Source organism: Otolemur garnettii, unplaced genomic scaffold, assembly GCF_000181295.1.
Source record: "Otolemur garnettii isolate 467f Iridium unplaced genomic scaffold, OtoGar3 scaffold00043, whole genome shotgun sequence".
In the NCBI taxonomy this organism is placed as follows: Eukaryota; Metazoa; Chordata; class Mammalia; order Primates; family Galagidae; genus Otolemur; species Otolemur garnettii.
In genome coordinates this window covers 3,993,456-4,010,492 of record NW_003852438.1, presented here as the reverse complement: position 1 = coordinate 4,010,492, position 17,037 = coordinate 3,993,456, and the positions used below count along the sequence as shown (strand labels likewise).

Sequence of the window (17,037 nt, the reverse complement as noted above, 5' to 3'; positions counted from 1 at the left end):
TGTCTGTAGTTGTTAAAGAATAATTGTCACTTCTTCTTAGATGTTACAGTCACAAAAATTGAGATGACTTCTTAATTCAAAGAGGATTTAAATATTAGTGGTCTCTGTCTTCTATGGCAATAGAGAACAAACATGGATCTATTATACTTATTTTTCCATGGTTTTATTTACCACTCTATATTATACTCTGTTGCTCAGGACCATAACTTTTCATTATCTTCAAGACTGTAGTGAGGTTACAACAAATGGCTGATGAATGAAGATATGTCCTGCTTGTACTACCTACCTCTTACTGCTTGATGAATTATAACCAAGGTTGACAGTAGTAATGGCTGCCCTGAGAATTCTGGAACTTTTGCATCCTTGGGACTGTCTAGTTCTGGTTTCAGAGGTTATTCATTGTTCTGAATAACCTCTCAATTTCAAGCCTCCAAGAACCTTCTGAGATACTTAGTGTATAAGTAGTAATACACATATGGTATTATCCTTTTTATTGTTTTATTGCAAGATAACATTATGACTTTAGACCGATAGTAAAATCTTTTAAAAGTGGTTCCTATATCTCTGTTATTTGATTAGATAGATATCTCAGTGTTTTCATCTTTTAGATATTTTTCCTATTTGACTTGGCAGATTTCTACTTTAGCTTTCTTCACTTTTTATTCTCATATCAATTTTGAGTATAAATAGCATCGTATCATGAGCCATGGTTCTAATGGATGTACAACACTGGGATTTAATAGAGTATAATGGACCTAATTATTATATTAGCTCTTTTGTGGTTGGAGGCAGGGTCCCTCATCTCCAAAATACTATATAATTTGCTAGTTACGTCCACAGATAGTATAGCATAGAAACTTATGGGTGAATCACCTGCTGTGTGATGTGAAGATTTTATTCACATAAAGTAAAATAAGTTATATAAACTTGAGAAATTAAAAATCCTATTCTCATTTGTGTTTAGATGATGCTATATATGAGAAAGTTACTAAAATTGGTTATCTTAGAGGTGAATCGGTAGGGATATGAGGAGGTTACTATAAAATGTAATATTAATAGAATGGAAAATTATTAGAATGACTAGAAACATAGCTTCTTACATTTTATTTGCTACAGATTCATAAAGCATACTGTTATACTTCGAAAACTAGTGTTGTAGATTTGGTTAAGTGCACATACAAGGGCTGTCTGGAAAGAATTCAGCTATTATGTCTCTATTTGTCATCTTATATGGCTGGATACTTTCTGAGCAGCCCTTATATAGTTAGCAACTAGAATTATTAAATGTACTGTGGAGTTTGAGGATTAAGTTTACAACTAACTTACCAGGAGACACAGTGTAGTCCAGGTGGTTGAGAAAAGTTGACAGAATAAAGAAATAGAAGTAACGCTACTGATATAACAAAAACATTTTGGAGGCTCGGCGCCTATAACTCAACCGGCTAAGGCGCCAGCCACGTACACCTAAGGTGGCGGGTTCGAATCCCCAGCCCAGACCCGCCAAACAACAATGACGGCTGCAACCAAAAAATAGCCGGGTGTTGTGGCGGGCGCCTGTGGTCCCAGCTACTTGGGAGGCAGAGGCAGGAGACTCACTTGAGCCCAGGAGTTGGAGGTTGCTGTGAGCTGTAATGCCATGGCACTCTACCCAGGGGGACAGCTTGAGGCTCTGTCTCAGAAAAAAAAAAAACATTTTGGAATATATTACAGTATTCTTCTAAAAATTCCATTTATCAATTAAAGCAAAATTTTGGTACAGAGAAGAAGAATTGGGAGGAAGGGGGAGAATTAACAGTACTCTACATTTTTACCTTACTGTTGTAAGTTTATATGGTGACCTAAATATTATGAGGTAAGGTTAAGTTTCAAATAATTTTTTAATAAGTTTATGAGTTTTTTTCATTAATGATTTTATTTAAGTTAAAAAAGATTACTGCATCCTTTTGAACTTGGTAAATTTGTCTTAAATATTAAAGTTTTATTATCAAGAATTAACACACAACATTAATATTAGTGGTGGATTGTATTTGTCATATTTTAATGTGTATTGCTATTTAAATTATATTCTTACCATTAAAATTAAGTTTAGTTAATAAAATTTTATTTTTTGGTTTTCTTTTAGAATTTTCAAGTGTTTTTGTAATTAAGAAATGTAGCTTCCTGATGAAAAAAATGCTCTTCACATTGTTGTAGTGTCCTCTACCCTTTAATTTGACTTCGATGTTTCTTCCCTTTAATCCTGTCTTTGTAATGAATTTCTTCATTAGCAGGAGATGATGAGTGCAAGTTAGATGATGCACATTCATTGGGCTCTGGTGCTGGCGAAGGATATGAGCCAATCAGTGATGATGAACTAGATGAAATTCTGGCAGGTGATGCAGAAAAAAGGGAGGACCAACAAGATGAGGAGAAGATGCCAGGTAATCATTTGCAGAGGTGGTTGAACACAAAAATTACTGCATTTATGGCATTAAAGTATTCTTTGTTCTCTCTGATGCTGTAAGAATAGATATAGGACACTTGGAATTTTCTTTTTTATATTTTATTAATAATTAAATTTAATACTCGGCGCCTATAGCTCAGTGGTTAGGGCATTGGCCACATACACTCAGCCTGGTGGGTTCAAACCCAGCCCAGGCCTGCTGAACAATAATGACAACTACAACAAAAAAAATGCCCAGTCATTGTGGTGGACACCTATAGTCCTAGCAACTTGGGAGGCTGGGGCAAGAGAAGCACTTAAGCCCAGGAGTTTGAGGTTACTGTGAGCTGTGACACCGTTGTACTCTTCTGAGGGCAACGTAGTAAGACTCTGTCTCAGAGGGGAAAAAAATTAAGTTTGAAAGGCCAATAAAATGAAAATTACATAGTCTATATGCCTGCTCAGTTTTAGTAGACATTGCCTATGAATTAGAAAGGGCTTCGTTTAAAACAGTAAAATCCTAAGAGTTTAACATTTATATTATATGACCTGGAATCTTACCAAATACTAATTGTCTAATAGTATTCTGCACGATTGGAATATGGTCAAGGCTTCACAACTGTGATGACGCAAATCAGTTTCTTCGATAATCTTTAAAAAAATTCAGTAGGTGAAATTATATTTGAATACCATTTATGTACTTCATTCTCTCAGTTTTCTTTTCTTTTTTTTTGAATTTCTTGAGCCCCAATAGACTATCAAGCAAATAAATGAGTAATTACAAATAGCCATGATATTAGTCTTGATCCAAGGGGCTCATAAGCTAGTTAAAAGGTATCTGAAGTAGGTTCATTCCTCCCAAAGCACCTAATCTAAGAATGGCTGCATGGAAAGAAGCTGCTTGTGTCACATTCACCAATTTATTGATAGAAAATGGGATGTCAGAAACCTGAAGCTTTAATGGACAGGTTATAAGCAGAGCCAGTTCTGGAAGTTACCACACTGCAGGGATTTCCAAAAACCTGAAAGAGGTCATTTTAAAAAACAACAGAGACAAAGGATTTTGTGTGTGTGTGGGGGGGGGGGTTTCAAAGTCTCAAAAAATAGATAACTAATATTTATAAATTGAATATAATTTCAAAAAACAGATCATGCCAAATCTTATAGATAATCAAAAAAGAAGAAATACTTCAAATTCATTCTACTTCATCTGGATGTACCTGATACTAGAATTGGAAAAAATATTATAAAGGGAAATTACAAACATATTTCACTTATAAATGAGGATCCTAAACAACATACAAGTTGAATTAAAAATTATTGTTCAAATAATGTGCTTTGGTCAAAATTAAATCCAGTTTATGTGAGAATTAGTCACTATTTTCTTTTCCTTTCCCCCACCCCCTCTCTCCTTCTGTCTGCTCTCCCCTTCCCCCACCCCCACTGTGTCATTAATTGTGATTAATTGTCCTCATATCAAAGTTGAATACATAGAATTCATGCTTCTCCATTCCTGTGATGCTTCACTAAGAATGATGTGTTCCACCTCCATCCAGGTTAATACAAATGTTGCAAAATCTCCATTTTTTAATGGCTGAATAGTATTCCATGGTATACATATACCACAGCTTGCCAATCCATTCCTGGGTTGAGGGGCATTTAGGCTGTTTCCACATTTTAGCGATTGTAAATTGAGCTGCAACAAACAGTCTAGTACAAGTGTCTTTATAATAAAAGGTTTTTTATGGGGGAAAAAAAAAAAAACGTCTTCTGAACAGATGCCTGGTAAAGGGATTACTGGATCAAACGGGAGGTCGAGGTTGAGTTCTTTAAGGTTTCTCCATACTTCCTTCCAAAAAGGTTATGTTAGTTTGCAGTCCCACCAGCAGTGTAAAAGTGTTCCCTTCTCTCCACATCTGTGCCAACATCTGCAGTTTTGAGGTTTTGTTGTATGGGCCATTCTCACTGGGGTTAGATAATATCTCAGGGTGGTTTTGGTTTGCATTTCTCTAATAATTAGGGATGATAAGCATTTTTTCATATGTTTGCTAGCCATTCATCTGTCTTCCCCATTGATATATGGGATTGTTGGCTTTTTTCATGTGAATTAATTTCTCTATAGATCCTAGTTATGAAGCTTTTATCTCATTCAAAATGTGCAAATATCCTTTCCCTTTGGGTAGGTTATCTGTTTGCTTTGGTTGTTGTCTCCTTAGCTGTACAGAAGCTTTTCAGTTTAATTAAATCCCGTTTGTTTATTTTTGTTGTTGTTGCAATTGCCATGGCAGTCTTCTTCATAAAGTCTTTCCCCAAGCCGATATCTTCCAGTGTTTTTTCTATGCTTTCTTTGAGTATTTTTATTGTATCATGCCTTAAATTTAAGTCCTTTATCCATCTCGAATCCGTTTTTGTGAGTGGAGAAAGGCGCGGGTCCAGTTTCCGTCTTTTACATGTGGATCAATTTTCTAAATTTAGTAATTATTTTGACTTACAGTACTTTGTTCATTGCCAGAGCTCACTTTAGTGACTGTGCCATGAAGCAACACCTCTGCCCCATTCTTGTCACATCATCCTAATTAGTGTCCAATTGTTACTAACCAATTTTTTGTTATATTGAGGGTCTTTACTTTGGGTGTATAAAATATTAAATTTTTATTTTGATTTAACTTGCTCTTATATTTTGCTATTTTTTCTACTGATATAAGAGGTGTGTGTAATTCATTATCTTTTTTATTTTTTTGGTTTTAGGCATTTCTAAGTAGAACATCATTTCCAAGTAGAACATTGTTTCTTTTGAATGGATAGATTATTTACTCTCAATATAAATAATAGTTATCTAATTCTTAAAGGAATTTCATAACAAAATAAGAATTTTTTTATTTTAATTTTTAAAAATTAAAATGTGTGTATGCACACATTCAAATTAAATATATTCCTGAATTTAATTCTAAAAAAGGATTTTGACACCACATTTCAAAACATTAAATGTAATATGAGGGAAATAATAAGAGTTCTTTCATTGGGGAGGATCTCCCATATAATTTAAATAAGTTATTTGTAAGCGTGGGTTACCGTGCCTGTTTTCTTTTGATGGAAAAGTTTTTTATGAGGGTCTTTAGGGTCTAGATACTAAATGGGAAAACTTTTCATTTTAAGAATATATATCTCTTAGAGTTTTGGTTTAAAGTACTTGCTCAGTGAAGTTTTCTATGTTTTGCTTGATTGCTATTTCTCTGTAGATAAGACTTATTGTTTGGTGTAAAAAAAGAAATCATACTTTACTTTTTACAGATCCCTTAGATGTGATAGATGTTGACTGGTCTGGTCTTATGCCAAAGCATCCCAAAGAACCAAGAGAACCTGGGGCCGCGCTTTTAAAATTCACACCTGGAGCCGTTATGCTGAGAGTTGGGATTTCTAAAAAGTTGGCAGGTTCTGAACTCTTTACAAAAGTCCAAGAAATGTGTCAGAGGATTTTAGAAAAACCCAAAGGTAATTTAATTTTAGCTTATATATAATGTCTGCATTAACTATTAAGATGCCATTTGAAAGGATACTGTTGTGTTCTTATGTAGCACTTTATACTGTAGATACTATTTTTTGAGGAATCATTTATATTCATTATTTAATCCTCAGGGTCAAAATTTCTTTTTAAAATTTATTTGGAGAAAAATTTAATTTCACAGAAAAGTTGCAAAAAGAGTACAGTGAACGTGCTGTATTAAAATGATTTTTTAATAGAAAAGTTCAAATGTCAAAGTGCTTAATATTTTACCCAGGGCTAAATAAAGCAGAGCCTGGAAAAATACACTGAATTTTTTTTTTATGTTTAATGAAACTGGGAGTCTTGGCAACCCTTTTTCCTGAGAAATAGAAAATTCTATCCAAATACCGATGTCTGCATTGAGCCTTTAATGAGCTTTAAGAGCTTGGTCTATAGGGCCAGATGGTCTGGATTTTAGTAGATACACTGCTTACTAGTTTTTATTTAATACTTAATATGTGTGTTAGTGTCATCATCTGTAAGCTGGGAATAATTATATCACTAACTTTCTATGGTTATGAGGACCAGATGAGTTATTACTAGTAAAACTATTCCTGGCACTCAATAAATATTAACTGCTACTACTTATTTTGAAAATATTTTATCACATTGCTTTTTGACTTTATTGCAGCAACCTTTATTAATTATAGTTTATTTAGTTTAAAGATTTTGGTTGGATTCTTTCTGGGAGTTTTATTTTTTTGTGATGTGTTTTGTTTTATTGCTGTTTCTTTTATCTAGTATGTACCTAATTTAGCTTGATTTGCAGCTTATTAATACTTTCATTAGCGGGGAGGGAGCAGGTGGTAAAAAGGAGGAATGGGAGGTAAAAGGTGAGAGCATTACTTAACATTCTTTGAATCATACGTAGATTTTATTTTATTCTTGTTATCTCATTCCTATCATAACTTGTATGAATCACTAAAGCCTAGTCTATCTTAAGACAAACATTTGTACCCAGGTATTTTGGATGTATTTCACAGAAAACCAGTAAAATATATCTGCACACATTCATACGCATTTAATATAAATACTAAGGTGCATATATATGTTGAATGTATATCCTAGAGCTGTCTGAAAAGTACCCAGCCATATATGTCTCTATTTTTCTTTTCTTTTTTTTTGAGACAGTCTCAAGCTGTCACCCTGGGTAAAGTTCTATGGCATCACAACTCACAGCAACCTCCAACTCTTGGACTTATGCGATTCTCTTGCCTCAGCCTCCCAAGTAGCTGGGACTATAGGCGCCCACCATAACTTCTGGCTATTTTTTGGTTGCGGTTGTCATTGTTGTTTGGCAGGCCTGGGCTGGATCCAAACCCACCAGCTCTGGCATATGTGTCCGGTGCCCTCGTGGCTTGAGCTATAGGCGTTGACCTGTGTCTCTGTTTTTCATATTACATGGTTGGGTACTTTCTGGGCAGCCCTCATGTATGTATTTGTGTATGTTTTTGTAGTTTTTTTTCTTTTTTTTTTTTTTTTTTTTTTTTTTTTCATTTTTTGAATCAGGTTACAGTATCTTTTGTTAGGTAAAGTTCGTTTGTTAGGTAAAGTCCCTCTTTTAATTGAGTCCCACCCCTCTCCCTCCTTCCCTCTCTCTGTCCTCCCTTTCCCCCACCTCCCACCATGTACTAGGTCATTAATTGTCCTTATATCAGATTTGACTACATACGATTCTTACTTCTCCATTCTTGTGATGCTTTATTAAGCATAATGTGTTCCACTTCCATCCAGATTAATATAAAAGATGTAAAGTCTCCATCTTTTTTAGTGGCTGAATAGTATTCCATGATATACATATACCACAGCTTGTTAATCCATTCCTGGGTTGGAGTGCGTATAGGCTGTTGACACATTTTTGGTGATTGCCACATTTTTGGCTAGACTAAATAGTCTAGTGCAGGTGTCCTTATGGTAAAAGGATTTTTTTTCTTCTGGGTAAAAGAGTAATAGGAATGCAGGATCAAAGGGGAGGTCGAGGTTGAGTTCTTTGAGGGTTCTCCGTACTTCCTTCCAAAAAGGTTGTGTTAGTTTGCAGTCCCACCAGCAGTGTAAAAGTGTTCCCTTCTCTCCACATCTGCACCAACATCTGCAGTTTTGAGGTTTTGTTGTATGGGCCATTCTCACTGGGGTTAGATGATATCTCGGGGTAGCTTTAATTTGCATTTCTCTAATAATTAGGGATGATAAGCATTTTTTCATATGTTTGCTAGCCATTCATCTGTCTTTTTTTTTTTTTTTTTGGTCTGGGGCTGGGTTTGAACCTGCCACCTCCAGCATATGGGGCCAGCGCCCTACCCTTTTGAGCCACAGGCACTGCCCTCATCTGTCTTCTTTAGAGAAGGTTCTGTTCATCTGTTTTCCCCATTGATGTATGGGATTGTTGGCTTTTTTCATGTGGATTAATTTAAGTTCTCTATAGATCCTAGTTATGAAGCTTTTGTCCCATTCAAAATATGCAAATATTCTTTCCCATTGTGTAGGTTGTCTATTTGCTTTGGTTGTTGTCTCCTTAGCTGTACAGAAGCTTTTTGGTCTAATTAAGTCCCATTTATTTTTGTTGTTGTCACAATTGCCACGAAAGTCTTCTTCATAAAGTCTTTCCCAGGCTGATATCTTCAAGTGTTTTTCCCATGTTTTCCTTAAGGATTTTTATCATTTCATTCCTTAAATGTAGGTCTTTTATCCATCTTGAATCAATTTTTGTGAGTAGAGAAAGGTGCGTGTCCAAGTTTAGTCTTTTGTATGTGGATATCCAATTCTCCCAGCACCATTTATTAAATAGGGAATCTTTCACCCAGTGTCTTGTTTGGTTTATCAAAGATTAGGTGGCTATAAGATGTTAGTTTCATCTTCTGGTTTTCTGTTCGGTTCCAGATGTCTATGTCTCTATTTTTATGCCAATACCAGGCTGTTTTGATCACTACAGCCTTGTAATACAGCCTAAAGTCTGGTAAGTTGATACTTCCTACTTTGTTTTTATTACTAAGAACTGCCTTAGCTATATGGGGTTTTTTCTGGTTCCAAGTCTTGAAAGTATTATGTTGGTATTTTAATAGGGATGGCATTGAATCTATAGATTGCTTTGGGAAGTATATACATTTTAACAATGTTGATTCTTCCCAGCCATGAGCATGGTATGTTCTTCCATTTAATATCCTCTGCTATTTCTTTCCTTAGGGCTTCATAATTTTCTTTATAGAGGTCCTTCACATCTTTTGTGAGGTATATTCGTAGGTCTTTTATTTTCTTTGAAGCTACTGTAAAGGGGATTATGTCTTTAATTAGCTTATCATTTCAGCTGTTATTGGCATTTACAAAGGCTACTGATTTGTGGACATTGATTTTATATCCTATGACATTACTGTATTTTTTGATCACTTCCAGGAGTCTTGTGGTTGAATCTTTGGGGTTCTCTAAGTATTAAGATCATATCATCAGCAAAGAGGAAGAATTTGACCTCCTCTGCTCCCATTTGGATGCCCTTTTATTTCCTTCTCTTGACTGATTGTATTGGCTAGAACTTCCAGCACAATGTTGAATAATAGTGGAGATAAAGGAAAACCTTGTCTGGTTCCAGTTCTAAATGGGAAAAGCTTTCAGTTTTACCATATTCAGTAAAATATTAGCTGTGGGTTTGTCATAGATGGCTTCAAACAGTTTAAGAAATGTGCCATCTCTTCCTATACTCTTCAGTGTTCTAAGGATGCTGGATTTTTTTTTTTTTTTTAGAGACAGAGTCTCACTTTGTCGCCCTCGGTTGAGTGCTATGGCGTCACAGTTCACAGCAACCTCCAGCTCCCGGGCTTTGGCAATTCTTTTGTCTCAACTGGATTTTATCGAGTGCCTTTTTCTGCATCTATTGAGAGGACATATGGTCTTTGTTTTTGCTTCTGTTGATATGGTGGATTACATTTATGGTTTATGAACTTGAGTATGTTAAACCAGCCTTGCATCCCTGGGATGAAACCTACTTGATCATGGTGTATAACTTTTTTGATGAGAAGCTATAAACTATCAGCTAAGATTTTGTTGAGAATTTTTGCACCTATATTCATTAGTGAAATTGGTCTGAAGTTCTCCTTTTTAGTTGGGTCTTTTCCTGGCTTTGGTATCGAGGTGATGTTTGCTTCATAGACTCTGTTAGGAAAGATTCCTTCCTCTTCAATTTTTTGGAATAATTTCTGCAGTATGGGAATAAGCTCTTCTTTGAAGGTCCAGAAGCCATCTGGACCAGGGCATTTTTTGGTTGGGAGAGTTTTTTATTGTTTCTTTGATCTTAGTGCTTGAAATTGTTCTGTTCAGATCTATTTCTTCCTGGCTAAGTCTAAGGAGAGGGTGTGATTCCAAATATCAATCCATTGCCTTCACCTAGTCAAATTTCTGGGCATAGAGTTTCTTGTAGTATTCAGAGATAATCTCTTATATTTCTGTGACATCTGTTGTTGTTTCTCATTTAACATTTGATTGAAGTTACTAGAGATTTTACTTTTCTATTTCTAGTTAGTCTGGCCAAAGGTTTATCTATTTTACTTTAAAAAAAAAAAACCTTGGCTCGGCGCCTATAGCTCAACCGGCTAAGGCGCCAGCCACGTACACCTAAGGTGGCGGGTTCAAATCCCCAGCCTGGATCCGCCAAACAACAATGATGGCTGCAACCAAAAAATAGCCGGGCGCTGTGGTGGGTGCCTGTAGTCCCAGCTACTTGGGAGGCGGAGGCAGGAGACTCGCTTGAGCCCAGGAGTTGGAGGTTGCTGTGAGCTGTGATGCCACGGCACTCTACCCAGGGGGACAGCTTGAGGCTCTGTCTCAAAAAAAAAAAAAAAACCTCCTTGTTTCATTAATTTTCTGAATGATTCTTTTGTTTTCAATTCTGATTGAATTTTGGATATTTCTTTTTTTTTGGAGACAGTCTTACTGTCACCCTGGGTAGAGGCAGTGGCGTCACAGCTCATAGCAACCTCAAAATCTTGGGCTTCAGAGATTCTCTTGCCTCACCCTCCCAAGTAGTTGGGACTACAGGCACCTACCACCACAACACCCCACTACATTTTTTGGTTGTAGTTGTCATTGTTGTTTAGAAGGCCCAGGCTGGGTTCAAACTCACCAGCTTCCATATATGTGTCTGGCACCCTAGCTGCTGAGCTACAGGCGCTGAGGCTAATTTTGGATATTTCTTTTCTTCTGCTGGGTTTAGGCTTAGATTGTTCTTTGTCTAATTCCATATGATGGTTTGCGAGTTTTTTGATGCACTCTCTTTGTTTTTTGAATGTAAGCATCAAGCGATAAATTTTCCTCTCAGGAGTGCTTTTGCAGTATCCCACAGGTTTTGGTAGCTGTGTCTTCATTGTTGTTGTGCTCAAGGAAGTTAATGATTTCCTCTTTTATCTCTTCCTACACCCAACTGTCATTCAGCATAAGGTTGTTTAATTTCCATGCCTTTGTGTGGAGTTGAACGTTTTTTCTTCGAATTGAGTTCTATCTTTAATGCCCTGTGGTCTGAGAAGATATGATGTAAAATTTGAATTTTTTTGATTCTGTTGAGGTTTGTTTTGTGTCCTAGGATATGATCAATTTTGGAGAATGTTCCATGGGCTGATGAGAAGAATGTATATTCTTTAGCTTTGGGATGAAGTATTCTATATACATCTATTAAGCACAGTTCTTCTAGGGTCACATTTAAGTCCCTCGTATCTTTGTTTAGTTGCTGTTTAGAGGATCTGTCCAGCTCTGTGAGAGGAGTGTTAAGGTCCCCTGCTATTTTGGTGTTATAGGATATCCTATTGCTCAGATTAATTAAGGTCTGTTTCAGGAATCTGGGAGCATTGAAGTTGAGTGCATAAATATTTAGAATTGAAATATCTTCTTGGTGTATTTAACAATTTAACGTCATGTTTCTGGAAATACAGAAGTTAAGGAATGAGTTTTTTATTAACATAATATTGAAAAAAGTTGTCTTATGAGTTTTAATGAATCCATGTCCTTGCTTCCATCTGTTAGCATAGATAGTAAAATTTTTTATTTTAATAAAGCCTAGTAAACAAAGTATACATGTATGAAATATATGTAAGTTGTAATTATGAACATGTATATATTAACCTGAAAAGCGACCAAAGTCTTGGGTTCTTGCCGCACTCTTTCTGCTTTATTTGGTTGGTTCTGTGGCCTTAAGCAAATAATCCTATTTGCCTCAGTTTCATTTGTAAAGTGTTAAAACTCCTAGGTTATATCTTATCTACCTTTAAAGCCATTTGTTCCTGTGAATTTTGCTAATGACATGTTTCAAGTTAAAATCTAATTTGATTTTGCTAACTAGAAAATATAGTTTGGCCCTTACTTAATGATGACTTAATCTAATGAAAATATACACGATAAGGAGGAGGGGATGATTGTTGCTTAACACTGAGACCTCTGCTATTCATTGTTGCTGTGGTGGTTGTAATAGACACTGATATATTATGTTGAATAGGACTTTATTTTCCTACTGCCATATCCGAGGTCTACTTAGATAGACTTGGGAGTTTTCTACAAAAACTAGAAAACATAGCCAGGTACCCATGATGCATCTACAGTCCCAACTTCCTGAGAGGCTGAGGCAGGAGGATCCCTTTAAGCCCCAGGGTTTTGAGGTTGTAGTGAGCTATGATGACCCCATTGCATTCTACCAGGGGTAACTAAGTGAGACTCAATCTCAAAAGAAAAAAAAAATTAAAAATTAAAACTATATTTTGTATGTTCAGCGCTTTCTGTCTTTCATGCTATGACTTTAAAATAAGCAATTTTAATTTTATACATTGCCCCACATTTTTATGGTGACCAAATCCAGGACAAAATTTGCAGTTTGGTGTAACACCTAATCACTTTGTTAACTGATTTTTTAGCAGTCACAGTCATCTTGAATATTATTTTTACTTTTGAATCCTACTATAAAAACATCCTGGAATCTAGAACTTTAAGTAGCAGTTGATGGTAAGCAATATATTGAATTTGACTGTTTGATTTCAGTGATTCTTACCTTGAACTTTTCTTTCCGGTCTTAGTGTAGTAATCAGTGTCTAAATTCTCTCTTCCAAGTCTCCTTTTGTTACATTTTAAACAAATTTAAAGTGGCTATCCAAGTATTTATTGTTTGAGACTAGCAAAGTAATTAGCATGTTGAGGGTCCTTCTCATACCTTTATGTGAAATAATTTTTACCAATGTTGCTAACTTTGATAAAGTATGGACTTTGTAGAATATTCAGTTAAGTGCTTTGTAACACTTTTCTGTTTTAGGAAAACTTAATACTTGCTTATTTTTTTGAAAGATGCAGACAATCTTTTTGAACATGAATTGGGGGCTCTCAACATGGCTGCATTACTACGAAAAGAAGAACGAGCAAGTCTTCTTAGTAATCTTGGACCATGTTGTAAGGCATTATGCTTCAGGCGAGATTCTGCAATCCGAAAGCAGCTTGTTAAAAATGAGAAGGTAAAAATGCAAAGTGAATAGTATAAATGGCATATTTTTCATTTGACTGCATTAAAGTGAGATTACAGTCGTATGTTTTTATGATTAGTTTTCCTAATCTTTAACACAGTAAAAGGTAGAATAGTATTAAAATTTATGATACTTTTAATTTTACTTCAATAGTATTAATATTTGTTTTCAATTACAACTAGTTATTTAAAATTTCATGTATAAAGAAAGGATGAAATATTGTGTTTCTGTGAAATGTTTTTCATTTGTGAAAAGCTTCTTTTAATAAGCAAACATACTAGATTTAATTTAAATAGAAAATCAAGGGGGAGAAGTCCCAGATACAGAATGGTGAGGATATTTATAGGACAAGTGTTTATGAAAATGTAACAAATTGGAAGAGAGTGAAATAAATGCAAATGATTATATATAAGCATTCGCTTGAGAAGAATAAAGAGAATTGAAAAGTAAGAGAAATTGAAATTAGTTCACATTTTGAAGAAAGATGATAATGAGATCTGTTAAGCCTTAGATAAGGCTCGGAGCCTGTGGCTCAAGTGGCTAAGGCGCCAGACACATACATCTAACTAAGGTGGCGGGCGCCCGTGGTCCCAGCAACTTGGGAGGCGGAGGCAGGAGACTCACTTGAGCCCAGGAGTTGAAGGTTGCTGTGACCTATGCTACGGCACTCTACCCAGGGGGACAGCTTAAGGCTCTGTCTCCAAAAAAAAAGCCTAAGATAAAAAACATGTTAGACATTTTAAAGTTACGAAACTGGTATTTTTATTTTGGAGTGAATGTGATGGTCATGGATAGCGCAGGTTGAGTACTCCTACTCGAAACAAATGAAATGTGAAATGCTGCAAAATCCAAACTTACTGAGCACCAACATGACTTACTGAAACTTACCAACATGACTCTCAAAGAAAATGCTCAGAAGAACATTTCAGACTGGATTTTTGGATTAGGGATGCATAACTGGACAAGTAGGTGTAATGCAAATACTTCAGGATACACACACACACAAAAAAGTCTAAAATCCATAACGTTTCTGATCCAAAGCATTTAAAATAACGGATAGTCAACCTGTAGGACAAAGGAGAGTTGGTCCTATAGAGTTAGAAAAACATTAATTTACTACCTTTTTACTTGGGGGCAGTTAGGAAAACAGAGTTATCTTTGTCTATATAACATTGCTATAGAAAAGATTATTTCATTAAAGAAAAATACCTAAATTTGGGTGGGAAATTAAATTATAAAAAAGAGAATCTGGGAGAATGAAGCCCCAGCATACTAAGCGTGTGTGTTATGAATGAGTCACCTCTCCGATGCACCTAGAATGGTACCAGTTATCACCATCCTTGGTGTTCAATTGAAAAATAATCATTCAAATCATTTTGTTTGGTTCAGATAGAAAAAATCCAGTTGAGAGACTGTATGGTTGACATTCTCATCAGAATCCTACCTCCATTTTATAAAAAATATTTTGTAACATTTCCTCCTTTCTCCTCTCTAACAATAACTTTCCACAAAATGCTAACATAGCTCTAAGTCACAATAATACAGATACACATTTTAGTACAAAGGAGGTGGTAGTTCCTCAGTATACTAAAGAATTTATTCAGTTCTAGTGCTCACATTAACAGACCATTAAGGAATGTAGAATGTTTGGCTTGCAAAAGAAAGAGGGGGATGGGGAGACAGTCATGGTGGCTCATGCCTGTAATTCTAGCACTTTGGGAAGCCAAGGCTGGAGGATCACTTGAGCCCAGGAGTTTGAGGTTGCAGTGAACTATGATGACACCATTGCGCTCTAGCCTGAGCTACAGAGCGAGACCCCATCTTCAAAAAAAAGATAAAGGAAGAAAAGTCTTGATGCTTCTCTTCATGTAGTTGAAGGATTGTTAAGTAAAAATAAGATTGAATTAGAGTGTAGTCCCATAAAAGAGTTTATTTCATCATGCAAAAGAAATAGTGTCATTCAACAGTACAAAGTGCTGTGTGTTGTTTTGTCATTAGAAATGATGAGGTAAAACTAGCTGATTACCTGTCAGGAATTGTTGAGGATTCCTACTTTAAGCAAGAAGTTAGGGTAGGTGCCCTCTAAAGCTTTTTTTCCTAATATTCACTGGGCCCTAATTTTGCTTTTAAATCTAAATAGAGCTAATTTAAAACCCATCTAAAATTAACTGCTCTTATTAAGTTTCCTGTTTCTAGTAGAGGTTAACCTGCCTGTCTTTTTCTACTGTCAACTAATTACATACTTTTTTTTTTATTTACTTGTTTTTGTTTTCTCCAAATAGGGTACTATAAAACAAGCTTACACAAATGCTCCAGTGGTAGACAATGAATTACTACGATTGAGTCTTCGGTTATTCAAGCGGAAGACTACTTGCCATACCCCAGGACATGAAAAGACTGAAGATAATAAACTTTCACAGTCCAGTGTCCAACAGGAACTGTGTGTGTCTTAAGAGTGGAGATCAGCATGACATTTTTGTACTGTCTTCCTTCTGCAGTACATATTCTTTTTCAAAGTTGTTTGGTTTGACAAGCATTATTAGTGACAGAAGCAGGAAAAATTTATGAGCCACGCTGAAAGAGTGAAGAACTTTGATCTTTAAAGACACTGGTTTTGGCTAACTTCAGATTTTACATCTGTTTTTACGTAGTACTTTGATACTCATGCAAAATAATGTGAAAATGTCTAGATTTGGTAGTTTATTCTGTACCTTTTGTTAAAACTGAAGATTTTGGGAAATGATTGTCACTGCTCTTCCAGCCTACGAATATTTTTTATTAAATGGAACCACTTATTTATGTTCTCGATCGTCCATACAGAAACCACAATTTTATTCAGAAACAATGTGTTCATCAAGTAACTGCACATGTTGTGCAGCAGCGTGTTGTACAGAACATTTGAAAGGGAATGCTGGGGTAGTGTGGTGTCTTGGTAGGCAAGTCGCCAGCAGGAGAGAGACAGAATTTTCTTTTTCCTTTTGAAAGTTTTTAAAAAATTACTTCATGGGTCTTTTTTTTTTTTTTTTTTTTTTTAGTTTGTGTGCATTGTTACAGTGTATAGTGGATGCCTTTATTCTAAATGATTTGTTTGTTGTCAGAGACTGTGTACTGTTTTTATTTTTAATAAATGTATGTTCCCCTTTGCTTGTTCTAGACTTCATCTGCTCTTCATTAGTCTTATTTCCTTTGTTCTTTAATCATATTCCTGAAGTTCTGAAACATTTGTCGACAACACTACATTTTTCAAGCTTCAGATATTTCACACCTGTGCTGTAACTAGTGGGTAAGAGTTGAGGCTATACTTCAAATGCAGTTCATCAGTACTTTAAGCAAACCAAGAGTTAACAGTCATACGTCATCTGAGGTTTAAGATCCCACCATCACATTTTTCAGAGCCATCACATTTGATTACATTAAACTGCCACCAGCCTTACTGTGTCAAACAGATTTACTTTTCAAAAATGTGTATATGTGTCTAACTCATGGAGTGAACTCTTGGAAGGATTTCAAATGAACCGCAAACTGCACAATTTGTAGGGGGACAGTACCAGTAGTAATAATAAAAGAAACCGGCTCGGCGCCTGTAGCTCAAC

General features: G+C 35.7%; 1 protein-coding gene across 10 annotated transcripts in view; it reads left to right on the top strand.

The window, feature by feature from the left end:
* ZC3H13 (zinc finger CCCH-type containing 13) overlaps window positions 1-16,797 on the top strand; it is a 152,982-nt gene extending 136,185 nt beyond the window's left edge. For 7 of the 10 annotated variants that reach the window (XM_023513718.1, XM_012805634.2, XM_023513717.1 and 4 more), the window contains 4 exons: window positions 2,268-2,420; window positions 5,714-5,914; window positions 13,272-13,435; window positions 15,727-16,797. In XM_023513718.1, the coding sequence (XP_023369486.1) occupies window positions 2,268-2,420; window positions 5,714-5,914; window positions 13,272-13,435; window positions 15,727-15,897 (689 nt within the window). In that variant the 3' untranslated portion in view covers window positions 15,898-16,797. The remainder of the gene's footprint in view (window positions 1-2,267; window positions 2,421-5,713; window positions 5,915-13,271; window positions 13,436-15,726) is intronic. The other 3 variants (XM_012805636.2, XM_012805633.2, XM_023513719.1) reach the window with 2 other exon arrangements.
* The last annotated feature ends 240 nt before the right edge of the window (window positions 16,798-17,037 follow it).